Below are 27,409 nucleotides of genomic sequence, written 5' to 3' on the forward strand. Positions count from 1 at the left end.
CTCCCTATTTCATTGTCCATCTCCCTGGATATCTTCCTAGTCTGCTCCCATGAGGCTGCCATGTTGTCCTCAAGCCTCTGAAGACCACCTGGCCCCACCTAAGCCTCGCTGGGGAAGAGGAACAGAGAGTAGGAAGGAGAAAGAGGAAAGGCTCACTGCTCGAGTCTCATATACAGTACTTGAGGGTTTCCATAGACACACAGAATGCAAAAGCTGGTAAGAAATCTCATAGGAAGGAGTTAAAAAGTCCAACCTCGTTTTTTAATAAGGGAAGAAACTGTGACCCAGAGAGGATCATTTGTCCAAGGTTACAAGATGAGCCAGTTTGGAAAGTGAACTCCTCTCCTGACTCCCCCAGGACTCCTTTTACTCCACCAGTTCCAGTCCCACAAAGTCCTGAGGCTGGAAACATCTCCAGTTACTCCGGTGGTTGTGAAATGGGCGATCCTCTTCCTGGAGCCACGATCACACTCACCTCTAGCACTTTGATCACTACCATTGTCAGTGTTGAGAATGCCCTCTCTTCTTTAGCCAATCAAATCACATCTACCCAAGGTCCAGTCTAAGTATCACCACTGGAGTTCTTAGCGTCTGCATCATCGGATCAGGGGATTTGAAGTCAGTGGGGACCCTAGAGATACTCATTTTTATTAGAGAAGGAAACTGAGGCACAGTGAGGGAGAGTAACTTCCCGAGTTTTGTCTAGGAGCTCATGTCCTCTGTTCTGAATTCAGTGTGTCTCCACCTTTTATCTCATATGGCATCTCCCTAATGAGCATCTGAGCTCTGACAGGGCAGAAACTCCTACATATGCCATCCCCTGCCCTCAACACTAAACATAGTACCTTGCATATTCCAAGTACTCTTCTAGCAAAATAGCATAGGAAAACCTGAGTTTGAATCCTGCCTATCATGCATACTAGCTGTGTGACCTTGGGCAAGTCACCTACCCTCCCTCAGTCTCAGTTTTCTCATCTGTAAAATGGGGATAAGAAAAATACCACCCTCATCATCCTCTACCAGAGGTGGATCAAATGAGATAATGTATGAAAAGGGCTTTGTAAATCTTAAAGCACTAAATTTTAGGTGTTATTCACAGTAAACTTCAAGAGAGAAGGACTACAGCTTTTTTATATTTCATGTCTCCCTCAGCCCTGAGCCCACGGCTCTGCATACAGAAGATGGAAAATAAACATTTGCTGAACTCAGTAGAATTGAATAAATACCATATTCCTGAATGAAAGTGGACACTGGACCCACGGAGCTGGGGTCTTGGATGTCAGCTGCCCCCAAGGGCTTGACAAGGGGCACATTCCTAACATGTCTGGAAGCTCCAAGCTTCAAGGAAGGACGGACAGAGGTCCAAGTGGCAGGGAATACTTTGAGCTACATGATTTGGACAGCTGGCATTCCCCTTTACCACTCCCTACCTCCACCGAGAGCACAGTGGGCAGGACTCACACTGCCACATGCCAGGGGCTGTCTCTCTCCCTTTAGGGAAGCTGGTGGTAAGACTTGAAAAATATTGACCTATCTTTGATATCTCCACAGGCTCTAATGCTATATATAGGCTTGCCAGGGATAAGAGTGGCAACCCTGGATGGCACCCTTCAGTGCTCCTAGCTGTTTCTGAGCCTGGCATCAAGAAATTATCCCCAGAATTTCTCCTACCATAGGGCTCATAGGCATTTGGGTAGAACCTCCAATGGTACCCCAGGGGAATACCACTAGAGAAAAGAGAGAATGGTGGAATTGTTTTTTAACTGGTGTTCCTCTCTTAAGGAACATAATGGGATAGTATTGTGTTATAGGAGATAATGAAGGGAATAACTTCAGAGAAACCTGGGAAGACTTATGAACTGATGCAGAATGAAGTGAGAGCTAAATAAACAATGTATGCCATAATGAAAACACTGTGAGGGCAAACAAGTCTGAAAGACTTGAGGACTCCAGCCAGGACCCCACAGGACCAAGGATGCAGCCTGCCCCCACTGCCTGACACAGAAAGGATGGTCTCAGCATGTAGGATGAGACGCACATTTTTGGTCAGGATCAATGTGGGCATTTGCTTTGCCTGACTATGTATATTTATTACAGGAGTTCTTTTTCTTATTCACTGGGAGAAGGTCGTGTGAGGGAAAGAAAACAGATGAGGTAGCCAGGCAGTACAGTGGATCAAGTTCTGGATCTGGCGTCAGGAATACTTGAGTTCAAATCCAGCCTCACATCCTTAATATCTGGGTGATTCCTAGCAAGTCTCTCAGCCTCAGTTTTCTCATCCATAAAATGGGGATAATAATAGCACCTGCCTCCCAGGGTTGCTTTGAAGATCAAATGAAATCAAATGAAATCAAGCAAACTTTCAAATGCTTTCTAAGCTCTATTATTATGTTAATTAAAAATTTAAGTGAAAAAGAAAGAGAATGGTTGAGCCCTCACACCACTAGAGGAGCAAAAATGGACCAGAGGCATGGAGTCACACCAATGTCCTCCCCATGCAGGCTAGCCTTTGCCATTACCCAGGTCTTGGGTATAGGCACACAGTTTTCCTTTTCCACTAGTCTTCTCTCCAGGTTACAAGCCCTTCCAAACTTCCCAAAGCTGGGTGCTTATGGGCACAGAGATTTTACCCTGGTTCTGGTGCCCAGGACTACCACTTTCTCCATGGTGCTCAGGCCAAAAAACACAAGAGTGAGGAGGAATAGTCATGTTCATGTATTTGAAGGGCCATCCTGAGGACGAGGGACTAGGCTTGTGCTGTTTGGTCTGGAGGGCAGTACCAGGGACAATGGAAGAAGATTGCAAAGAAGTCAATTTTGTCTTGATGTCAGAAAAAATTTCCTAACTCTCAGAGCGGTCCCAAAGCAGGATGGGGGATGGAATGCCCCAGAGGTGGTGACGTCCTCCTTCTTGGAATTCTTTGGGCAGAGGCTGGATGGATATTTGTTAGGTATTTTTACTGGGGATTCTGAGGTCATAGACTATAATTTAGAGCTAGAAGACATCTTAGAGGTCACTAGATCCAGCCTCCTTATTTTGCACATGAGGAAACTGAGGCCCAGATATGTTAAGTGGCTTGCCCAGAGTCACACAATTAGGATTGGAGGCAGGATTTTAACCCAGGTCTTCTTGATTCCAAGTCCAATATGTCATCCAACTCTGAAACTGATTCTCTTCAGCTAAGCCCAAGATCCCTCTGTCCACTGCCACTTGGGAAGAACCAAGGGGAGAGACACTGGGCTTGTGTGCCTGTGGGCAGAACTGTTCCTTCCTACCCCTCCTCAAACCCCTCTCCCGATCATCAGCCTCTCTTAGAGGTTCCAAAAGAGGCAAAGGGGTCTGGATCACAGGGGTCTGGACCACAGGGGTCAGAAATAGGAGTCAGGGGGTTACCAGAGTGGTATAGAGAGTAACTTGTCCAAATTAGTTTTGCTTTAGGTCCTTTACTGGAGGGGATAGGAATTCTTGTTCAAATGGGCACCAGTGTTTAGCCCCTGTGCGCTGCAGGGCCCACGTTAGTCAGATCAGGTACAGCCCCCTTCCTGCTGTCCTTGCCCCAAAGATGCAGAATTCTTCTCTGCAGAGGATGATGTCATTGGGCCTTCATGTCTCTTCTCACAACAGGTTGAACCTATTGCCTGACTCAAATATTTTTGCCTTTGGTAAGTACTTAATAAATGCTTGTTGAATGTTGGATGGTATCCTCCCTGAATGTCCAAGTCTTTGACCACAGCTAGCTGTCTTCCCAGGGCTCCTGGAGGTCCTCACCACCTCCACCACCACCACCTCCACCTCCCTGACTCAGGGAGGTGATGTCTTGTCTCGCTGCCCACCAACTAGACTAGAGAACTCTGCCCAGTCTGACAGAGTGGACTCTGTATGGCAGGCTGCAGGGCATAATGAGCTTACTGTCCCAGAGTCAGGGTATGGAAGGGAAGAGGGGGCAGATAGAGGTGGGGTGGGAACACTGTGTCTAGCTGGCTATCCCTGCTGGCTCCCACCCTGTTCAAAGCCAAGGGTTGGTCATTCCTCATCCCTGGAGTTTTGTCCCACCAGCTCCTTTGGGGATAGCTATGTGCCAACCCTATAATCCCTCTCTTTTCAGGGGCAGTAGTGTTTACTCTTCCTTGACCACCCAGTGCCTCAGTGGGTGTCCCTTACACTTTACAGTTTTTTATGTACCCTACATTCCAGCCAAACTTTTCCTTGCACAACTCCATGCTTTTACATGGGCTGTGCCCCATGCCTGGAATGCCTTCCCTCCATATCTCTATCTCTTGGAGGTCCTGGCTCTCTTCAATTCTCAGCTCAAATGCTACCTCCTACACTCCCCTCAGTTGGTATGGCCACCCTCCCTGACATTAACGTGGTACATATTTTATATTTAGTCACACAAATGCATGTTGCTTTCTCTTGGTAGAATTTAAGCTTCTTGAGGTTCAGGTTTGTTTCATTTTTGGTTTTGTATCCCCAGTGCACATAGTAGGTACTTAATAAATGCTTGCTGAATGAAAGAGTGGATTTAGTGGGGCAGTGCTAATGTCATGTGCTAAGTTCATCATCACCAATCCTCTGGAAAGCTACTGAGATGCAGAGAAAAGGGGCCGATCCAACATCCCTCTTATCCAATCTGCAGTGCCACAGGCTGCCATGAAGTCTTCTAGGACCACCTTAATCTGAAGGAGTTGTTCACCAGGCTTTGAACACTTACTGCCTTAAGCTATTCCCTGTCTGTCACCTCAGGGAGGGAACTCCTTAAGCATAGGGGCCCAGGTCTTAAATTTCTTTGTGGAGGCAATCTATGAAGCTCAGAAATAGACTATTTATTAACTTATTTAATATCTAATTAATTAAAATTATTAATTTATTAACCAATAAATACTTATTTGATTTCATATTAAATTAAAATTAGTTAATTTAATTTATTAACTGGATTATTAACTAAGTATTTTTTAATTGATTAACTGGTCAGCCAATGAACTGGGAGTTCCTTTTCCCTCTTCAGTTCGTAGGATCATAGGTTTAGAGTGGGAGGAGACCTTAGAGACCATCTAGTCCAACCCGCTTATTTTATAGATGAGGAAACTGAGACCCACAAAGGTTAATTGACTTACCCAAGGTCAGGAAGTAAGTGGCAGAAGCAGGTTTTGAATCCAGGCTTTCTGAATCCAAATCTAGGGCACCTTTCCCTGCACCAGGCTGTGCCTATCTGCAATTACTGGTCACATCTGTCTGCAGCTATCCTCGGAACCCAGAGCCTCTCCAGTCTTTGCTGAGATCAGCACCCAAGGCAATTGCAGGATGGAACTCTCCAGACCACAAGCCCCCTTTCACCTTGAGTCTTTTTGTTAGGACAAGGGACAGACAGCTCCAAAATGTGTCCATTCCATCTTAGACCTGAACCTGGAATTGTCCATGGTGCTGTTTGCTCATTAGACAGGGTGGACCAATACCAGAATTGCACCCGGTCTCTATAGAGCTCAAAGCCCTCTTCAGACATGATTTCACTTGCCCTTGGTATATATCGTTAGGGATGAAGAACAATAATTATCCTCATCTCATAGAATGGTGGGGAAAGGAGGCCTAGAAAAGTCAAGCAACTTGCCTAACAATGCAGAGAAAGTCTAAAAACCTGACCCTGGTTCTTAGGCCTCTTTCACTGGGTATGATATCCCATGGCCCTGTTGTTTTCTGCATCACCTGTCCCTGTTCTATTCTCTGGCTCCCGCTTCTCTGCCCTCCTTATTCCCATTTCTAGCCTCGTACCTCGGGTGTTGGTGGCCATATCAGCCACTTTCTGGAAGGCATCCAGGAAAGCAACTGCAGCCAGAACTGTGGTCCTGAGAGAGACAGGAGGACAGCAGAGTCACTGGAATAGCTGATTCTCTTACAACCCACCCTGATCAAAGTTAGGAGTCTGAGCTCCAGACCCCTCCCAAGGGGACAAGACTCAGGAAGCCCCAGGTTGCCTCTGTTCTCCTGGTCCACCTGGCCCATGCCAGCTGGGTACCAGAAGAGGGAGAGGGCAACATGATGAGCCTGGGCTGCCTATCAGGGGTCTCACAGATGGCCTCTTTAGGGCACCCCCCCCCCAACTCCATGCCACTGAGGAGCTGCTGTACTGCCTCACCTGAGCTGAGAGTGTAACTTAGTGGCCTTGGAATTGAAGTCTTCCCAGATGGGATAGGAGCTCTGTAGGGAGCAAGAGAGAAGAGACAAAAAGGTAGGTGACATAAACAATAGTGAACGGCAATTGCTCTCCAAAATTCAGCCCATTCTATCTGTTGTCATTTGTAATCTGCCAAAGAAGAGAAAACAGAGTAGACTGGGCTTTTCCCACCGTCTGACAATCCAAGGACCTGTCAAAATTCTGTGGGCATGGGTACTCCTCCTGAGGCAGACTGAACCTCTTTATAACTTAGTAAACGGTCTTCAAGAGCTGCTGTGGCCCAAGATGGATGCCCATGCCAACCTGGTGATGATCCTCTCTGAAATGGGCAAGACTGGTCACGGTACAACACAAGTGTATGTGGTCCATCTCTGGGACCTACTTCAATGAACCAGCATTTATCAAGTGCCTACTTTATGCTTAGCACTGGGGATGCAAAGACAAAAATCGAAATGGTTCCTGCCCTCAGGAAGCTCATGTTCTACTCCAACCTTTAAAGCTAAGAGCTCTAAGACTTGTAGCCTCTGAGGTCATGCAAGCCAGGAGGGGGAATCAGAGGAGGGCTTTGGTGGATGGAGCATTTCTTACAATGCAGCAAAAATGGAGGTGGAATCTTTGTCCTATACCCTCTGGAAGAGCAGAGCTTGGGAGATCCCAGGGCCTGCTCAGAGCCCTTGGGTCTGGAAAAGGCTAACAGCTCATCCTCTCTTTCTGGGTCCCTGGCAAAGGCATATGGCACCCCCCTTCCCTTAGCATCCCATGAATCACAAGAGACCCAGAATTCTCATGGCTTTCTCCATGACAGCAGCTGTTGCTGGGGTGGGAGAAAAGAGGCAGGTGAGGAGATGGCTGGGGAAGGTGAATGAAAGGGTGTGCTGGGTTGGGAGCAGCAGTTACCTGCCTTGGGACTATATTCTTATTGACCTTGTATTGGCAGAATACAAGGCAGAGGTGGGATGGGAGAAGAGGAGTCCTAAAATTGTTGGGATCATAGATTTATAGCTCTAAGGACCTTAGAGAGCATCTTAGTTCAATGCCCTCATTTTACAGATGAGGAAACTGAGGCCCAGAGAAAAGGAGGCACTTGCCCAACATGACAGGTCAAAACCAGGATTTGAAACTAGGTCTTCTCACTCTTTCCATGATGCCACCTAGAGCAGGGTGTTGGCAGAGCAGATAAGAGGGACCCAGGAGACCAGTTTCCCAGACTTTACCCACTGTCCTTGCATTGGGCAATGCCTTAGGGAGGGAAGTCCTAGCTACGAGCACAACAGAATTCAGCCTGGGAGGAATCAAGCCAAGAGTTCACCCCATTGTCTAACCTAAATGGCCAGGTGGTTATTTCATCCCCATTCCTCCAGCTCTACCCTCAGGGGAGATGGAGAATTATGAATGGCCATCCCTGTCCAAAGGACAATCCAATCCAGACTTTCCACTATTACTGTTCTCAAAGTAATGGGCAGGTATGAACTAAGAAGGGGAGAGGATACTTTAAACCCCAGAATTACACTTGCATTCAAAGTAATTCACCTACTTAACATTTTAAAAAATGTTTATTAGTTTTTTTTGTTTTGTCACCTACATTTCCTAATGAATTCTTCCTCACGTTCCCTCGTAGATAGCTATCCTTTCCAACAAAGAATTAAAGGATGTTCAGCAAAACTAACATATGAAAAAAAGTCTGACATTGTATTTAGCATGCCATACCCATTGACCACCATCTCTTTAAAGAATCAAGGGATACCTTCCAAGAAGCCTTAAGCTACATGTCTATGTGGCCTGTTTGGCTTACAGTGGGTCCCAGAAACCCAATTTGACCCAAGAGAAGAACATAAGATGTCCCTAAGATGGTCCTTGGGGTCATTTCAGAGAGCTCCATGTCCATCCCAGTTGACACATGTATATGTAAAGAGAGAGAATCTATATGTAATGTATGTATAAACAAAGAGGGACACCAAGGCACCGAAAGGGACACTCATTAACTATGGGTCACACAGCAATTGCCACTAGATGGTAGTGGTAGAGTCCATATCCCCACCCTCTAAGGATATTCTCTACTTTACCCCTGCACAATGAGATAGCCCGTCTCCCACAGCTGACTAGGGGGGCTGACTACCTTTGAGTCTCAAGGGTCTCCATGAAGGATGCTTGGTGCTGCTCTGAGATGCTCCCCTTCACTGGCCCTGATATGCCCCCTCTACTTCCCACCTTAAGACAGGGTTTGTGGCTGGTGACTCTGATGTGAGCTGACCAGGCCATGCCCGTCCTGGGGCCAGGATGGCTCTGAGATTGGAATGGTCATGGTGGCTGTGCTGGGCCCTGCTGGCTTTAGGGGGATAGCCAGCCACCCAGGCCTTGAATGAGGCACTTGTACTGGGGACAGAAGTACCTTTCTCTTCCCTATGGTGGGGAGGAAGGAGGGGGGAAACAGTGTGGCCTTTATCCTGGCCTGGCCCGAAGAGGAGGAAGGAGTTTCCCGTCTGGGTCCAGTGAGGGGAGGCTGACACTTCCCCCCAAGGCCCAAATTGGAGTTGTTGTGTTTAGCTTTGAGCAAAACAAGTTGGTTGGTTTTCTTAAGAGCCTTTTCTGGCCCACACCTCCCACCCCCACCCCTGCCTGGGTTGCTCAAAGGCGTCTTTATGACAGCCTTTTACAGGCTAACCCCTCGCTTGACACACACTGCCCTCAGATGAGGAAGACTGGAGCAAAGGGAACAAATGTGGCTAGGTTGGCCCTGAGCCAAGCCCCACTGCAATACCCATCCCTCCAGAAAAGGTTGAACTGGACCTGGGCTGAGTCAGGGTGGGTTAGACCCAGATAGGGGCTTTCCTGCCCAAGGGGTGGGAAGGGGCTCACTTTCCACAGGGGAAGCCCAGACTTGAAGTAGAGGCAGAGGCAGATGCTACGAGTTCCCTCCTTACCTTAGGCCCTCTCCTCCAGCAAGAGTGAGGCTCCTGAGACAGGGAGAGGGAGGGGGAGAGAGAGAGAGAGAGAGAGAGAGAGAGAGAGAGAGAGAGAGAGAGAGAGAGAGGAGGACACAACGCCTGGTGTTGGGGGAAGGGCTTGGCCAGCCTCCCTTCTGGGGAGGCCCCACAGGAAGAGGGAAAAGAAAGCTCAAACAGGCTCACGGGAGAAAGGGAAACTCCCCATGAATTACGACTAGCAAAGGGCTCTCTATAGGATGCCCCATCAGAGCCCCCAGATGCCATTATCATCCAGCTTTTACAGGTGAGGAAACTGAGCCTGAGAGTTCAGAAGGGGCTTGGCAGTTAGTAAATGTTTGAGACAGTAGCTGAACTCAGCTCTTGTCTTTCCATGTGCTCTACTGACTCCCTCAGGGCTTCAAACTTCTAGAAGCTTCCTGGCTTCTCTTCTCACTTTCCTCAGGAATCTTCTAGTCAAGCTTCAGGGAGATTTGTCTTCAGTGCCATCCCTCCCTCAGCCACCTTTTTAGTATAAAAACATAGGAACATAGGAAGAGAGACTCTGAGCTCCGAGGGCTTTCAAGCTTCTCTGGCCTAATGTGGATCCCCAGGCCCCAGGAGATTGGACTTGAAGCCTTACTGCTTGGGGCTGGGGTATAGGAAGGGGAAAGGCACTGAGGGGGTGGGATGGGAAGGGAAGACAAAATAAGCCATAGGGAACAGAAGAATTCCATCTCCCCCCCACCAAGCAGCCCCCAAACCGAGCCTGAAGGTCCCAGGAGAGGGAAGGCAAATATTTGAGAAACTCTGAGACACATAATCCCCGGGCAGGGAGTGGCCAGCAGCTGTGGGTGGAAAGGTCTCCCACTCCCTCACCCTGATCCCACAGGGCTCCCATTCCCTCACCCTGATCCTACAGGGCTCCAGTTCCAGTCCAGGGCCATGAAAATTCCCTCCTGTTGGCACAAAGAGTCAGTCCCTGAGCCTAGGAGGGAGAAGGATCCCTGGACGTGGCAGGACTAGTTGTAGCCATTTCTTAGCTACTGAAACCCATCCCCACTCTGGAGACCCATCCTTACTCTGGAGGCCCTGTTCTGGAGGCCCACTCCCACTCTGGAGACCCACCTCTCCCCATTCTGGAGGCCCATCCCTGCTCTGGTTCCTGTGGGGGCAGGGCTGGCGGGCTGGGGCCCTTCAGGACAGGATGGTATGAGGCAAGAGATGCCAGGCCAAGCCATGCCCTCTGAAGTTGACCCTTTGGAGAGATGGAAAGCCCAGTGGAGAGCTCAGCATCTCTAAGGCGGCTGTGAACTTAATGGAATGATGCACGTCAACGGGAAAAGAGACTTTTAAGTTCTCCTAGTCAAACCCTCTCATTTAGGAGAAGGAAACTGAGGCCCCGGGAGAGGAAAGTGATTTGTTCGAGGGACTAGACACCAAGTCTGTCAGCTTCTGGAAAAGTCTCTTGAAAATCTTAAAACCTTCTACAAATGGTAGCTCTTCTTACTGCAACTGCTGTGATTATCGCTGTCAGGCTAATTACCATTTTTTGGGGGGAGGAAGAGGGTCTTTGCCTAGGACTTCAATTAATGTAGGGAACTCCCAGTGTGGACACTACCTCCACTAAGGCAGACTGGGAGCTTGGCTTCAGTGTATATAGTTTTAGAGAATGGCCTTGGCCCCGAGGTTGGAGGTCATGTTCCCACAGACCTGCTGTATCAGACACTTGTCTCAAACCCAGCTTTTCTTCACCCCAAAGCCACTGCCAGAGGTAGAAAAGATTTCTGTGGTCCAGAAGTGGATTATTGAAACACAGAAAAGGCTAATAATCTGTGGTAGAACCCAGATCCTAGCACCTGGGCATCCAGCTCAAGTGCCCTCAACCTGGTCTGGCTTATCTTTTTTAATAGGGGTGTGTGTGTGTGTGTGTGTGTGTGTGTGTGTGTGTGTGTGTGTGTGTGCGCGCGTACGCATTTATATAACTGTATCTTATATATATCTTCAATAGCTTAAAAACCCACTAAAATTTGGGGGGGGGTCATCCTGTATCAAAACTCCTATTAAGAGAGATGAGGTAGACTAAGAGGGAAGAGAGAGAGAGAGAGAGAGAGAGAGAGAGAGAGAGAGAGAGAGAGAGAGAGAGAGAGAGAGAGAGAGAGAGAGTGTCTATCTTTCTTCCTCTTCCCCTTTCTCTCTGCCAGACAGTAAGCTAGGCAAAGGGGCATCTATGTGGCATAGTGGATAGAGTGCTGGGCCTGAAGTCAGGAAGACTCCTCTTACTGAGTTCAGATCTGGTCTCATCTATTTATCAGCTATGTGACTCTGGGCAAGTCACTTAACCCTACTTGCCTCAGTTTCCTCATCTATAAAATGAGCTGGAGAAGGAAATGGCAAACTACTCTAGTATCTCTGCCAAGAAAATCCCAAATGGGGTCATGAGGAGTCGGACACGACTGAAAACGGAGAAACAACTAAGCTAGGCAGGTATTACGTATATAAATGAAATGTCTGGTCTGGTTTCAGAGTCAAGAAGACCTGGGCTCAAGACTGGCCTGTGCTGGTTGTGTAATCCTGAACAAATCATTGAACCTCTCTCAGCGTCCCAGGTAAACTCTCGAAGACTCTGGGCTGCAGAAAAGATACTCATCTAAATTGCGTAGGTTTACAACTGGATTAAAACTTTTGGGACTCCTTCCATATAGGACACACACACATTTAAAGTTTGCAAAACTCTTTCTGCACACTATCTCGTGTGAGTCTCCTAGTCCTCTGAAGTAGGATTTTTAATTTCCATTTTACAGATGGAGAAGCTGATGTTTCAGTTAGATGTTAGGTTAGAATCATCCAGTTCTAAGTAGAAGAGTCAGGATTTGCACTCAGGTCTTATTGCCTCTAATTCTCTCTGTAACACCACCATGTGGCTGTCTGCATCTCTAGGGGTGAGCAGAGGTGCTTGCTGGATAAGCTACCATTGATACAAGTCTAGAACAGAACTCAATGGGTCCCTAGACCTCTATGAAGAGTCTCCCGGTGAGGGAACATTCTTTAAGGCCTGGGCTGTTGACCAAGGGCCTGGATGGGCAGGGAGGTGAACCCACAGTGACCAACTCATGGCAGCAAGGGATAAAGTTGGAAAGATGAGGACTTGAGGGGCCGGGAGGGGTCTCCCGACAAGGCTAGAAGGTCTCAGGACTGAGGGAACCTGAGACTCCTGCCCATCTTTTGAATGCCCAGTTCAGCAGACATTAGGCCAGTGATGTAGACAGAGCTTGCTCTAGGCTACTTGGCACATCTAAACCCCCTCCTGTCCTATAGTTTCCCTGAGCACCAACCTCTAGGTAAGACCCTAAAGGCTTTAAAGAGAGGCTGGCCCAGACCTGCAGCTGCTTAGTCCCCACTGCTTCCTCCTGCTCCCTGAGGGCCTCTCCTCTTTAAGTGCAACCACAATCTTGGGGTATAAACCCTGTCAAGATACCCACTTCCTGCACTGGGTGGCAGGGATGCCCCCAAGTCCTTCCCAAAGAAGGCTAAAATTGTAAGATGGGAAAATCAAAGCAGAAACTGGAAGGATGAAGCCAAAGTAGGTGGGAGGAGCCAGGATTCCCTGGGGAGTTGGCGGGGGGAGCATCTACTATTTGCTGCATACTGTGCTAAGCACTTCAGAAAGATTTTCTCATTTGAACCAGCTTTGACTGGAGGTAGAGCAGCAGGACACAGAACTAGATGGCACTGTGCAGAGATTGCTGGACCTGGAGTCAGGAAGACCTGACTCAAGCACTTACTAGCAACCTTTCTAAGCTTCAATTGTCTTGTCTTTAAAATGGGTATGCCAATAGTCTGTAAGGATCAATGAGATGGTAGCACTCTGTCAAAGCATTACATCAATGCCAGCCATTTTTATTATTATATTAATAATAATTCTTCTGGGTTCGATAGCTTTGCTTGTCTTGTTCCTGGGTTCTCAGGACACGGCTATCCCTCACATTTGTGGCTTTGCAGATTTGGGCATCTTTGGGGCAGGCAGAAAGCAGGGATAGAAGGGGGGAATGAAGAGAGAGAAGGTCAGGGGCCCTAGAGATGGGGAACCTCCATCAGCCTCCTATCCTGGCTGCAAAGAAAACATTGTTGGGCATCACTGTATCATTCCCCTCTCTGCCCTAGAACACTGCCTTTCACAGTTTGTGACATGGGGAGAGGGGTAATGGAAGAAAAGTCATATCCTCCCCAGCCCTGGATGCACCCTGCTGCTCTCAAGTTTGATGTTTCCAAAATTGGGAAGAGCCTGTGGGGAGGAAGTTATCACCCTCCATATGGGGAGGCCTGAGGCAGAGAGAGTGGGGATGGGAGTCTGGGCAAAGGTGGGGTTAAGGGCGGGTGGTCCAACAGACTTCTCCAAACTCCTTCAGCTTCTGATGACTCAGGTGCCCAGGCTTCCACAGCCAGCTCCAGGAGTGACGTCAGGGACAGGTACCAGAAAATGGAATCAGACCCTAGGCTCTGGGGTCCCACAAATTTAGGTCTCTCGGGTCTCCTCAGTTCCCTGGGATCTTTCCTCATCCTTCAGGTCTCGAGGAGTCAGCCGGTTTTACACAATCTTTGCATTTGAGGTTAGGAGCCAGCAGCCACAGTGTGATGAAATCCCCTGGACTCCCCGGCCTGGGGAGGTCAGCAGAAAAGGCATCCAGCCCTGGTTCTGCCTCTATAACTACCTCTTTGGGCAACTGGTTTTCCATCTCTGGACCTCATTTTCCTCACTTATAAAATGCTTCCAGCCATGAAATCCTCAGGCTCGATACCTAATCTCTTTTAGCATCCTGTTCAAGTGTCTCAGATCAGATAGCCAGAAAGTTCTGAGATGCTTACCCTTCTCTCCATCTGCATGACACTGGGCAACTCATTTAACCTTTTTGAGCCAGTGTGTCCTCATCTAAATCCAAATTCCTATAAATCCAGGCACATTCCATCTACAAAGAAGCAAGAACTCAACTGTTGACAGGTAGCATGGGGTAAGAGAGAGAATGCTCGATTTGGAGTCAGGAAAACATGTTCAAATCCTGCCTTCAGATACTTCTTAGCTGTGTGACCCTGGGGAAGTCCCCTAACCTCTTAGATTCTTCATCTGTAAATAAGAGGGTAAAAACAGGGATTGATCTCTAAGTTCCTTTCCAGATTGAAATCTATGAGCTTGTGATCTTGTTCCCGCAGGAGTAAGGTAAGTCAGGACAATAATCTAAGCCTGGGGAGTGCTCCAAGGATCTGTGTCCACACTTTCACCCCTATACATGAGGGTGAAAGGAGACTAAGGTTTGCCTGCCTTCCTGCGTAAAGAGATGTTTGAATGAAAGCTGTCTCTTGTATCTTTTGTTTGTGAGGCAGAGAAGGGAAAATATAGGGGAGGAAAGGGGCAAGGAGAAGCTACAACTCCAACAAAGTCTTGGAAAGCATGCATCTGCTGGGGCACCAGCTTTGAAGAACTGGACCTCCTTAGTCCTCCCAAACTTTTGGTAACAGGGAAGGGATCTCGTGATGTGCTTTGGTTCAATCCCTTTATTTTACAGATGAGGAAACTGAGGAGCCAGTTTATCACTCAAGGTCACTCAGGAGTGAATCGACAAAGCCCAGATCTAGTGGTCTTTCCACTGCCTTTTTTCCTCCAAAACAGAAATGGTGGGAAGGGGAAAGGAGGGGCCGTTAGTACTGCCACTTCTGTATGACTTAGCTTCTACAGGCACCTGAAATGCCTGAGGACCTGGAAGCTGGTGCTGGGAGTCAGAGGCTAGGGAATTTTTAGGGACTACAACATGCAGAGGTCTTAGAAAAGGGGTCACTGTAGGTGGGAAATTCCGACTCGATAAACATTTGAATTTTTTTTTGACATACATAGAAATAAGCCTCAAAGCTGGCTTCAGATGGGTGGGAACTCCAGAAGACTTGAGTTCAAGTTTGACACCTACTAGCTATATGACCCTGGCTAAATCACCTTCTCACTGTCCCTAGCAACTCTCCATAAGTATAGACTGTAGAACAGGTGCTGATTTTCAGTCTGTGATGGTAACAGTTTCCTCACAGGGAATTTCCTATATTGATTAAATCCCAGGCCCTAGGTTGGGACATCGGAGGAAAGATATGCATAGTAAATAAATAAATGAACAATGCTGATGGGTTCACAAGATGTAGAGTTGGAAGGGACCTTAAAGATCAGCTAATTAAATTTCTCTTATTTTGCGGAGAAGGAAACTGAGTCCCAGAGAGGGGAAGGTCACCCAGACAAGTAAGAGGACTAAGATTTGATCCCAGGTCTACTGACTCCAAATCCAGTGCTCGTCCCATTGAGGTAGGACCAGTGTGCAGACATAAGATCAACAGCCTGTGACCAGTTGAGTCCAGAGGGTACTGACTAGTGGGCTGGGGGGTGGGGCAGGGAGATGGGATTTGACCACCTTTTCTAGTTTTGCCAAGTACATTTCTCAAAGTCTTTTTTTCTCAGCCTTTTGTTGCTATTTGAACATCAGGTCCAGGCTGGGGGTGCTCCTAGGAGCCAATCACATGTAGAACCCTCCCTCTCCACCCCCACCGAATCTAAGTAGGAAAACAGTTCCAGAGCGGCAGGGGGGTGAGAGAGGGTGGTGGTACAACCAGTGCTGCCATGGGGCAGCCTGCCACATTCATCTCTCCAGGTCCTTGTGCCAGGGTCCTAGCTGTACCCCGCAAGCCCCCTGGCCTCCAGAGTGGTAGAGAGTCTAGAGATGGGGCTCCCAGGGAGAGCTGAGCTGACTTGGAGAACTCAGTGATGTGAGCAGCTCTCATTCTGCCTTCTGCTGGGACTAGCTTTGCCTGTCCTAGCGCCTTGCTGATGCTGGATGGGTCTTTCGTGAGCTCTCTTTCCCTCTGTACATGTAGTTAGTAGACATTTATATGACGTACGTAGTTAGTATGTAGTATGTTACAGGGATGTGTTACATGCCCTTAGAGTAGCCCCACAGTGAGGCATTCTAATTCCAGCTCTTGCTTCTGCCCCGTTTCACTGAATCAGAAAACAAACCAAGGCTGACCCCTCCCTCTCTCTTCTTTAGGAGAGGGGACCAAGTGGAAGAATTGGCTTGGGCCCTTTGGTAGAGGAGCCTGTATCATGTAGTTTCAAAGGCTGAACTCTAGAACATCTAAGTCCAATTTCTAGACAGATGGTGTCTCCTAAATTGAACTCCACCCCCCAGTCACCCTGAGCCCCCTGTCTAAGCCATTCTTTACCCTCAGATCCCTTCCTTCTGTATCGTCCCCAACCAATTCCTGACTTCTCTACCCTGCCCTGTGCCCTCTGAGGCTGCTCCATCCCCAAAGGTCTCTCCCTTTCTTTTGGTTTCCTTGAGGCCTTGGGACTAGCACCCCAGGTCGTGGTAGCCCTGCTTGGGAGAGAAAGGTCAGTAGGCTTACAGTCAGTTCTCTCTGCCCTCCCAGGCTACAGTCCCAGGGCAGAGAGGTTCCTGGAAATGTGGGGAGGGGTGTGAGCCTGCAGAGCAGGTGACAACTCAACCAACACCCCCTGGTGACCTTGAACGTGTTCCCAGGCCTCCACACCTCCGAAGGGGGAAACAAGAGATAGTCTCTTCTTCCTGACTTGGGTGAGGGGGCATGGGTGAGGGAGGGGACCCTTCAAGAGCCCGGTAAAAGGAGTCACATCTGCGGGGCGATGGCCGGCCGAGGGAGGTGTCTTCCTTCCCGGGCCAGGGCACAGGACAGTCCCTGCCGGGTCGGCCAGCTCCTTCCCTGCCCCCGAACCCCGAGGGTTCGGCCGCCCCGCCCCCACCTTCCCCCGGCTCTGGGGGGCGGGGGAAGCCCCGGAGTCCGCACAGCCGATCCCGGCCTTTGGTCCGGCAGGACCCTGGTCCCGGGCATCCGGAAAGGCGCAGGCCGGGGGGGAAGGGGTTAAGTCCTCTCTCCCGGCTTTATTATTTTTCCCCCTGGCCTTGGCAATGACAGTATTGTCTGGGCTCCGGGGCTGCAGCAAGGAGTCAGGGGGAGGGGAGGGGGGGAGGGGAGGGGGAGAGGGAGGAGAGGGGAGGAGGGGGGAGAAGGGGGGGAGGGGGGAGGAGAGGGGAGGACCGGGGAGGACCGGGGGGAGGGGGGGGAGGGGGGGAGGACCGGGGGGAGGGGGGGGAGGAGGGGGGAGGACCGGGGAGGACCGGGGAGGACCGGGGGGAGGGGGGGAGGAGGAGGGGGGAAGGGGAAGAGGGAGAGGGGGAAGAAGGAGGCGCCCAGGCATTTAAAGCGCGGCGCAGACTTGCCCGCTCCCTTCCGGCCCATCGGGGCCCCGAGCAATGGTGCACCCCTGTCTGGAGGCGGGGGTCCCCACCCCCCGAGAAAGCTGAGGCTTCAGGGCCCCCTCCCGCACCCCCCGCCCAGCCCCGCCTCAGCCTTTCTTCCGGAGGCAGGAGAGCGGCCGGAACGTCCCGGGCGTCCGGTGGGCTCTGTCCAGCAGGCGAAGGCAGAGCCCCGGGCCGGCCCCGGCTCCCCCAGCGTCTCGCCCAGCCAGGCGGCAGGGACAGGAGCCCGGGCCGGCCCGGGGCCACGGCCACGGCGCGCTCACCCGCGAGCGCGCGCACACACAGGGCACACACCCGCACACACAAGGCACACCCGCACACACATACACACGCACACACAAGGCACACACGCACACACATACACACGGCACACACATACACACGCACACACATACACACGCACACACACACACACACACACGCACACACATACACACGCACACACAAGGCACACCCGCACACACAAGGCACACACGCACACACATACACACGCACACACATACACACACAAGGCACACACGCACACACATACACACGCACACACACACAAGGCACATACACAGACACACACACGCACACACACGCACACACAAGGTACACACACAAGGCACACAGGTTCCTCCCAAGTGCCTACGGACACAGTCCCCGGGAGCACATGGATCCAAGCGGGCGGACGGACTGCCGGCCGGGGGCCCGCAGGCTCCCCGGGGCGTGAGCCGCGCCGCAGGCAGCCAGGGGGCGGGCCTCCTCCCGTTACCTTCATGTCGTTGACGATGGCCTGGAAGAGGCCCCCCAGGGCCCCGCACTCTTTCTCCGCCGTCTCCATGCCGGCCGGGCGCGGGGGCCGGGACTGGCCGACGGGCCGGGGGCGCGGCTGCCGGGCGCCGCGAGTCCTCGAGGGAGCGGGAACAAAAAGCCGAGCCCGTCCCGGGGCTGCCGCCGCCGGCCGGGCGCTCCGGAGCCCCCGCCTCTTCAGCGGCCGGCCGCCCCCCGGGCCCGCGACGCGCGCAGCCGCCGGCCCTCCGCAGCCATGGCCCGCGGCCGGCGGGCTCCGCTCGGCTCGTGGCCCCGGCCTCCCCCCGCGCCGCCCCGGGATGCAGGGCCCGCAGCGGCCCGCGTCCGTTCCCCCGCAGCCGAGGGCGCAGGGAGCTGGCGGGGGCGCAGGACAGCGCGGCGCGGCGATCCCGGGGACTGGCGGGGAACGAGCGGGGCGGTAATCCGAGCCCAGGAGGCTCCGGCGTCACATGGGCGCGGGGAGAGGGGGAGGGACCCGGCGGGCGGAGGGAGGAGAGGAGGGGGGCCGGGCCGGGCGAGCCAGCCGAGGGGAGGGGGCGGCGGTGGGGAAGGCCGGGCTCGGCGCAGGCCCATTCACGAGCAGGAGGGAGGACTTTGAAATCCGAGCCCCTGGGCTGCCTTACTGGTTTGGTGAGCCCGGGGCGCGGGGTGGCACAAAGGGGGCCCAGAGGGAGACGGGGACGGGGCATGGCCGGACCGTCGTGACGGCCCCAGGCGGGACCGCTCGGATTTCCGCGGAGGCTTGGCCCCTCGCCCCCAGGCATCCAGATGGGGGGGACCCCGATCCCGTACGTTGAAGGCAGAAAGCTCTCATCCACTGGCCACCCTGAGTGAGGAGCTGGGGTTAGGGGGCACCACCACACCAAACATTCCTTCCAGGAAACTCCCGGGTTACAGAGGTAGGCAGGTATGGCACGGCGAGGGGAGGACATTCCTTCCACGAAGACTCAGGCTCAGACGCACACAAAGATACCACCTGAACCCGGGAGGTTCCTCCCCGGGAATCCTTGGAGAGCAGGGCACCTTCCCCTGCCCCTCATGCAGGTCGCCAGGCATGCACGTCCCTTCCCGCTGGCCCACTTAGGGGCTGGTGGAGGATCATCAGGGAGCTTACAGAGTCCCAACTACTATGCTAAGGATGGAGATGGAAATACGGGCAAAGGTGAGGACACCAGTCTGCTCGATGACTTAGAAGGCAGATGGGACAGTGAGAAACCTTGGTGAGGGAAAGGCATCGTGGGGTCTTTGGTGCCAGTTTAGCCAGCCAAGCTCAAGTTCCCGACGCTAGATTGTCATTGGTCACATATCACTTCTCTACTCAGTTCCGATCCAGTGCCCCGCCCCGTGCCCCCCTCCCGCTTCTAGGATCAGAGGAACAGTTTGCCCTTGGTAACCCTTCACAAACTACCTTCCCAGCCAAACTGGCCTCCTTGCTGGTCCTCCCAAGACTTTCCAGCTCTTCGCATGGCCTGTCCTATCTTCTACACGGAGTTTTTTCCTATTCCCCAAGTCCTGGAGACCGTTTTCTCGAGGTACCCGCCTTGCACGTTTTGGATATTCCCGTCTGTAGTCTTCCCCCCACCATGTAAGGTCCTGCAAGCCAGGAGCCATTTCACCTCTGTCTTGTATCGCTGGTTTTTAGCATAGTGAGACGAAACACTGGAGAGAGCAGGCTTTGGAGACAAAGGAGGTTCTGCCTTCTGGGACAGCCTGGTTGCTCCAGACATTCAACCCCTGAGATCTAAGTCTCTACGGTTATAGAAAAGACGTGACCTGCATTGGTGGAGGGCATTTTCTTATATGGGAGTTCCCTAACAAAATCACAGGTCTGATCTCTATCCTCAGTGTCTGGCACACAGTAGGGACTAAATGTCTTGTTGACCAACCCAGCCAGAATCACTCTGTGAACTTTTGGTCCAAACCAAAGTTGGCTAACGTAGAGCGAACTAAGCCAATGCCTAGTAGTACCGAGTGATGATGGGGATAGATGGCCCTTGATGCAGCGAAGAACTGCAAGGATAGGAGGCAGTTAGGGCACTTGGCCTCTATCCCAGCTCTACTCCTGTGTGACCCTCTCTGAAGTGGTTGTCCCCATCTCCTGGGGCTCTGTCTCCCTTGCTCCTTGGAGCCCTGGGAGGTTTAAAGAGCCTCTCCCAGAGGGGCCTTCCCCTTGGTCCCCAGATACCATAGCCATCCTGCTGCTGGGAAAAAAAATCACATTCTAATTTTACAGGGTGTACATAGCTTTTAAAAATATTTTTAAACTAAAAACTGCTGATAATTAAGAGGCCTTTGGAATGAGGTTCTGAGGAGGGTAACTAGTATTTTAAACCCCTGGCAGGTCCAAGGAAGTCCTTGCTGGGTTAGGTTCTCTCTGTGCAAGGTCTCCTGTTAGTTCAGAATTGTTGAGGGGTGGGGGTGGGGAAGAGAAGACAACACAAAATGGCCACTAGCACAGTGGAAATCCTGGCCACCAGACTCCTCGGGTACCTCCTGGTTTAATGCCATGGAGTCATGGCCAGCATGACAAGAGATCCTTAAAGAATATATGGGGTTAATAAGGGACCTTCCAAAGGGCAGAAAAGAGAAAGAGTAGCTCAGATGTAGGGAGATGATTGAAGTTACCATCATTCCTTTATTGTTATGTGGGAGATCTCCATCATTTCATACAAACCTCTGTGATCCAGGTGGAGACTAGATTAAGAGCCAGAACATATATATATATATATATATATATATACACACACACACATGTGTACAGATACACCTACATGTCAAGAGATCTGGGCTGGGAAGGGAGCAACTGCATTCTGCTCTCAATCCAAATGAAAGGAGCTTGTTAAAAAACAGGCTGATTATGGGGGAGGCAGAGGGGCACATCTCAAGACGACTCTCAGGGCCATCCTAGGGAGAGCTGCTGCTGCTGCTGTTCTAGCACAGACGGGCTGGGCCGGGGAGAAGCAGCCAATGTTGGCTACTCCTGGGCATGGGATGGAGGGGTGGGTGGGCTGTACTAGGCAGCAGACTTTCTTCCTCTGCCGTTCAACGAGCTTCCTATTTGTGGTGCTTGCCTAGCTAGAGTGGAGGGTAGCCACTCACCACCCACCCTCTTCCCTGTTAGGGTCCTGCAGAGGACTTTGTGAAGGCCACATGGTCACAGGACCACTGCAGCAGCCTCTGCCTCCAAGCTGCGCATGCTGAGGACTCAAAGGACGATCCTGCGGTCTAGCTGGTCCCCACGTCCACTTCGCTGGTGTCTCATCTCCAGATGCTTGTTCTGGACCCTCTCAAAGTGCTGTAGGAGTTCCACGTAGTCAATGCTGGGGGCATCTGCCTTCCGGGAGCTTGGGGTTGTCTTCATACTATCCCTGAGAAGAGAGAATGTCATTAGTCACTCTGAGCAAACCCAGTCAGACGACAGGAAGCTGAGCCCCAGGGACAGTATCAGAATGTGGGGCGCCAGTAATGAAGAAGTCAGCAAGTGTGGTTCAGGCACACTGGCTCCTGCCTACAGGGTAAACTGATATTAAAAACTGCTACAAAAGGGAGAGAGCAGCCTGTCTTTTCTTCCCCTGATGTTCAACAACAAATGTGTGAAAAACAAAGCACACATGCTTGGTGCTGAACAATGCTCTGAAGCTATGCACTTATAAGGATCAAGCTAGGACCTTGGAGAAGAGCTTGAAAAACATTCCTTCACTGCAGAGGTGGGGGACTACAGGTGTGGGAACACTGCATACAAGGGCACCTGTTGGACACGGTGGACTGCTCTGCTGCACTGTATTTGCTTTGTTACAAAAGCAGGCTTGATGGAGACAAGAAGAGGACAGGTATATTAAGAAATGAATGTAAGAAAAAAGGCATTAATTAAAACAGGGAGTCAGCGCCTACAACTCTGGTGGTCCTCGCTGTTCAGTCATTTCAGTTGTTTCCAACTCTCTGTGACCCCATTTGAGGTTTTCTTGGTGAAGATACTGGAGTAGTTTGTCATTTTTTTCTCCAGCCCATACAAGAGATGAGGAAACTAAGGCCAACAGGGTGAAGTGACTTGCCCAGGGCCACACAGCTAGTAGTGTCTGAGGCTGGATTAGAACACAGGAAAGATGAGTCTTCCTGCCTCCAGGCCCAGTGATCTGCGCACAACGCTCTTGTTAGAGGCAGTAACAAAGACCTTACTGCTCATCATGGTGTGTGTGTGTGGGGGGCAGTGACCCTGGTCACAGCAGTGATAGCCAGAAAGGCTTCAAACATGAGCAGGGGGAAAGACTTGCCCAAGGACCAAACTTGTCAAGCTGGGCCAGGCTCATCACCTCCCAGGTCCTGGGGTGATGGCAGATTTTTGTTACAGCAATTTTTGCAGCTGATTTACTAACTTGTAGAGGGGCTACGATCTGTAGGGGGAAGGAATACCCACACAGATGAAACTGTGGCAGGTCACAGAGATTAGAGACCACCCTTGACTTGTGTCCATTGCCCTGGAGGCCAGAGCAATGCTGATGCCTACTGGTGGATGCCTTGGACTGTCCATCTTGGTACTGGCACCTACCCATGTGACTCCTGGTTTGACAGTGGGGATAGGACTGGAGACAGAGCCCAGAGCATACATCACGGGGAAGCGTTTCCTGTTTGCGAGTTTCTCCCTGGGGGGATGGGGACCAGAATGACTTTGGAGTTGGAGTCAGCTGGGGCTCCAGGACAGGGTGGGCTGGGTGGGTGATACGTTGAAGGGAAAAGGCTTAGCCCTCTAGTGGGTCAGGGTAAGGCCTTGGGAAAAGGCTGGAGATGCTAGTGCTGGGGCAGCCCAGTCACAGCTGGGTGGGAACGTGGCCGAAGCCCAGACTGTCTGGAGCTCTTGAGCTTGCTGCACGCTGACCTCTCCATTGCCCCCTCGGCCCTCACCTCCTCACAGAATTCTGTCCCCTCCCTGACTCCTCAGTCCCACAGCTACACTTCTATTCCCCTTGCTGAGATTCTAACAAAATATTGAACATTTTTGGTTTCTGCCCCTCCCCTCTCGCCTCTTCTGAGGGAGCCAGAACATGTCGAGGATGTGCTGACTGCTTCCACCTCCGAAGACAGAGCAGTGCTAAGTAAGGCCACTCAAGAGAAGCTGGGCACTGGCTGGCTCAGGTACAGGATCACTCCCAACTTCTCTGACTTCGTGTGGAGGGGCTGATGCCAGGTGGTACAGATGCTGCTGCATGAGCACTGAGAAAACAGCAGGCCTATAGCTTCCAGGTTCAATCCACACTCTGGGTGGGGATCCCTCTCTGGAGCTGGCTGGGCTGGCCACAGGAGATCAGGCCATCAGGCAGAGTCCAGATGGGCCTGTCACTGGAAGGTCCTCTGGGGGAATCAAGCCTGGGCCAAAGCTAAGCCCCTTCTGCATTTCCCAAGATGCCTGACACTACAGACAGGTCAGCATTCATGCCTGAAACTTCAGCAGCCTGCAGCTGTCCCTTGTTCTTGAGAGAGGGTAAGATCTTGAAAGTTCCCACAGATGTGCTGCCCCCGACCACATACAGTCTGGGGAGTCTTGGGTGGGGTACTTCAAGCCTGACAGGGATGATGCCCCAAATCCCGATGCTCTTTCTGGTGGGGAAAGCCAGCATTATGGAGCATTTTAAGGTTTACACAGCACTCAACATGGTATCTCGTTTTGAGAACTCTGGCAGGTAGGTGATTATCCCCATTCTACAGATGAAACTAAGGCAGTCCAAGGTTAAGTGACTGGTCCAAGATCCCACAGCTCAGGTAGGGTCTTCCTAGATCCAAGTCCAGCTTTCTTCTATTCTGGTTGCCTGGCTGTCTGCATATCCTTAGACATGGCATGCTTACACATACCCAACAACACACAGGCACCTAAAGGCACCTGAATCCTGCCCCTAGCAACCCGAGGACTTCATGTCCAGAAGGAAACAAGATTAGGAGTTCCCAGGGAGACAGGAGCACATGATGAGCTAATGCCAGGCCTTGTGCACAAAAGCAGTCAGGCCTGGGGGTGGGGAGAAGATGGACAGTGGCCAGCTGGATCCACTTTCCCCTGCCCAGTGCTGCTCGGAACCCTGGACCCAGCAAAGGCTGCCTGCACTGGCCTCTGGGGGGCTGTTTTGATAGGTTTATTTTCAGCTTGGATTGGATGGAGCACAGAGAATGCTCATCTTCCCAGGGGTGGGCTTAAGCTAAGAGTCATGACCAGGAGTGCGGAGCTGGGGGAGGAGCCCTGTTGGCAAGACTTCTTTCCTGGGAAGGCTGATCCTGGCCTCAGCTGGGAAGGCAGGGGTGAGGGGACTACTTTCCCAGGAGGAAATTGCTACTCCTCACTGAAGACTCGGATGGGGATCAGAAGGTCTCCCCTCCACCCAAGCCTTCCCTCTGGCCTCGCTGGGGAGAGGCTCTTTGGAAGGGGGTGGGGAGGCCTGCAGTCTCAGGGCCTGTTCCTGAAGGGCAACAATGCCACTCCCAAAAAAATGGCATCAAGGATCAGCAAGTGTCTCTGAAAACCAACTCAGCTGTTTGTTCCCACATGCTAAAGTCCCATTCCCTGGGCAACCTCACATGGTTGCCCAGCTGCTTGCCAGTCAGGGCCTTCAAAGAGAGCCTGCTCCGTCCTAGTTCAGCAACCTCAGCCCTCCTGCCTCCCCCTTCCCAGCTGCTGCTGAGACCCCTCTTTATCCTCTGCCCCATCCCCCTTCTCTTTTTGCTGAGGCCACTTTCCTAGGCACTTTGTGACCACGGGTGTAGCTGTGGAAAGGCTCAGAGAGCTTAGCTTTCAGGCCAATGACACCCGTGTCTTACAGAGAAAAGAAACAGGGAGGCCAGAACCAGAAGGCAGGCCTCCTGACTCCCAAGCCAATACTTCAGAGAAAACTTAATTGTGATGGAAATCCAAGTTCTTCTTGTAGTTGGTAATAAACCACCAGCTTTCTAGATCAGGACTGCTTTGCCTCTGGCCACTGGCAGAGTTCTGGGGGACACTTCTCCTCCCTTTGCCCATGTAGGACTTGCACTGCCAGGAAGGCTCCTCAGCAGGGCCTAGGCTTGGACATTCCCCATGTCCAAGAGCCAACTTAGCTCTAGGCCCAGGAGACCTAAAACAGTAAGTGTATTGGCAGAACCCACCCTCAGACATGAAAACCAGTCACTAAGCCAGAGACAGGAATGGGGAATAGAGGAATTACCTGAACAGCTGTACCCACGCAGACCTCACCATCCAGGTACACTGGCCATCTCCTGACTCTGGGCACTTGCCCTGGCTATGCCCCATGCCTGGAGCACATTTCATCTTTATCTCCTGCTTCCCTCAAGCTCTTCTACAAGAAGGCTCTTCTGATGCCCTGGAAGGCTCTATCCTGTCTTGAGCCTGTCTGGACCTTGTGCCGCCTTGTCATGTCTCAGGTGCCTTGGCAGTGCGTGGACGGTAGAGACCATCATTCGGCCTGTCTTGGTATCTGTGGCACGTAGCTCAGTGCCTGGCACAACAAAGATGACTAATACTTTCTTCCTGCCTTGACTCAACTTGACTCATCCTCTGACCTCTCCCCACCTCAGACAGTCACTCCCAGGAGCTCTGTTCTCTGATCTGCATTAGGCAATACCAACTGCTCTGAATCTTAACCTGGGACCTTTCCCTTTCAACCTGACCTAGAACTAGGCTTTGCAAAAAATAACTGAACAGAAGGAGGTGAGGAATGGGGGACACCTGGGGTAGCCAACACCAGATTGCCAAGGGCCAGCCCTTCTTGTATCCCAGGGTCTTAGGACAGCTAACATCCTTGAGGATAGAAACAGCCTCCCCAAGTGGTCCCTAGAAAATGTGGGTGCTTTCCCCCTAAGCAGGGAACCTTGGGTAGTCTCACTGGTCTGTTAAAGTCAATCAGAGGTATAGAGTTTGAGCAGGGTAAACAACCCTTTCTAGGGACTCCTGCCGTCACTAAATCCCTCCCAGTGTCTTTTGCCCCGGGTATGACACAGCCAAGCAGAGGTGGTGGGACAATGAGTAGGCCCCACAGCTGCTCTCCCCTGGGGGGTGGGGGTAACGGAATGTAGGTCACTGCTAATCAGACCTCAGGCTGACAGCTCTACAGGCCAGGCGGTGGCAGGTGGAGGGAGGGGAGGGTGCTCTCTCTCTCTGGCTCACCTATAGTATTGCTCCCAACTACGCAATCTCACCTCTTTTTTCCAGAAGCAGACACCAAGCCCTCTGCTACATTGGGAGGACTCGACGAGTGGGCCAAACCAGGCCTCTGAGGCAAGGGAAGTAGAAACCTGGTCAGCAGAAAGTCCAACTGAACTATCTCCCAGCTCTCCGTGAGGATTCCCTGCTTTACTGGGGGTGGAGGTGGGCTGGGGACACATACTGCTACAGAAGAGTTCAGCAGGCCAGCTTGTAATGGATGGCCCATGTGTGGGAGAGAGGAGTACTGGCAAGTCACAGCAGTGCCCTTGAACTCTATCTAGGAAAAGGGGTGGGAAGGAGTTGGGTTGGGCTGGGACTTAAACCAGGGGAAGGAAAAAAGTCCAAGGCATGCCTTCCTTGGGTCCTGAATCCAAGGGCACATGCAGCTCTCCAGCTGAGTCTTGTCACCCCCCAGCAGTGCTCAGATAGAGAAAGCACAGTCATCCCCATTCCTATCTGGAGAAAGCAAGGTGTGAGATGGCAAAGAGGCCAAAGAAATCTTGAAATGCAGAGGTTTGGGCTAGCACTGTATCTAGTAAGGTGGGAGGGTGAAGGACAGTCAGAGCAGGTCAGATGAGCTGGCAGGGGGAAGTCACTCTTCCCAGAACCAGAGCGAAGGCTGTTTCAAGGAGCTCTCCCTCCCCACCCCTGGCCAATTGGCCCTTGTGGCTGCAGCAAGGTTGGCCCAATCATCATACAACCCGGGGTGGGGTGGGGGGTGGGGGTGGGGAGAGAGGGATTCCAAACAAATGGGGGCATCTGATTCAAGCTGGGCTCCCTCCATTCAGTGTAAATCTTCTCCCTGGCTCTGCTTGTTTCCATGGTGACCTGACAAGTGAAATTTTCCATCTCAGATGCCAAATGCCTGTGGATGAGGCAGAGCCCTCCAAGGGTTACCAAATATAGACAAAACCCAACAGGCTCCTAGGGCCTGGCCAGGGATGGACTCTTGGGTGGGAGCCTCCCCTCCCCCATTGCTGGGGCAAAGGTCGAGCTCTCCAGAGGCAGCCAGAGTGAGGGA

At 51.7% G+C, this 27,409-nt stretch overlaps 2 protein-coding genes across 16 annotated transcripts in view; both read right to left on the reverse strand.

Annotated features, from left to right (window-relative positions):
• The window catches only part of MTSS2 (MTSS I-BAR domain containing 2), a 36,754-nt gene extending 18,387 nt beyond the window's left edge, over positions 1-18,367 (reverse strand). For 5 of the 12 annotated variants that reach the window (XM_072636595.1, XM_072636594.1, XM_072636593.1 and 2 more), the window contains exons 1-3: positions 18,172-18,366; positions 6,131-6,192; positions 5,767-5,840 (exon numbers count right to left, since the gene is read on the reverse strand). In XM_072636595.1, coding sequence (XP_072492696.1) covers positions 5,767-5,840; positions 6,131-6,192; positions 18,172-18,240 — 205 coding nt within the window. In that variant the 5' untranslated portion in view covers positions 18,241-18,366. Of the gene's footprint in view, positions 1-5,766; positions 5,841-6,130; positions 6,193-18,171 lie in introns of all 12 variants that reach the window. The other 7 variants (XM_072636599.1, XM_072636598.1, XM_072636596.1 and 4 more) reach the window with 4 other exon arrangements.
• A 2,457-nt stretch (positions 18,368-20,824) lies between these two features.
• The window catches only part of VAC14 (VAC14 component of PIKFYVE complex), a 131,879-nt gene continuing 125,294 nt past the window's right edge, over positions 20,825-27,409 (reverse strand). For 3 of the 4 annotated variants that reach the window (XM_072636586.1, XM_072636587.1, XM_072636585.1), the window contains one exon: positions 20,825-21,577. In XM_072636586.1, coding sequence (XP_072492687.1) covers positions 21,415-21,577 — 163 coding nt within the window. In that variant the 3' untranslated portion in view covers positions 20,825-21,414. The remainder of the gene's footprint in view (positions 21,578-27,409) is intronic. The other variant, XR_011972957.1, reaches the window with a different exon arrangement.

The sequence above is a fragment of the Notamacropus eugenii genome, chromosome 1 (genome assembly GCF_028372415.1).
Source record: "Notamacropus eugenii isolate mMacEug1 chromosome 1, mMacEug1.pri_v2, whole genome shotgun sequence".
Lineage (NCBI taxonomy): Eukaryota > Metazoa > Chordata > Mammalia > Diprotodontia > Macropodidae > Notamacropus > Notamacropus eugenii.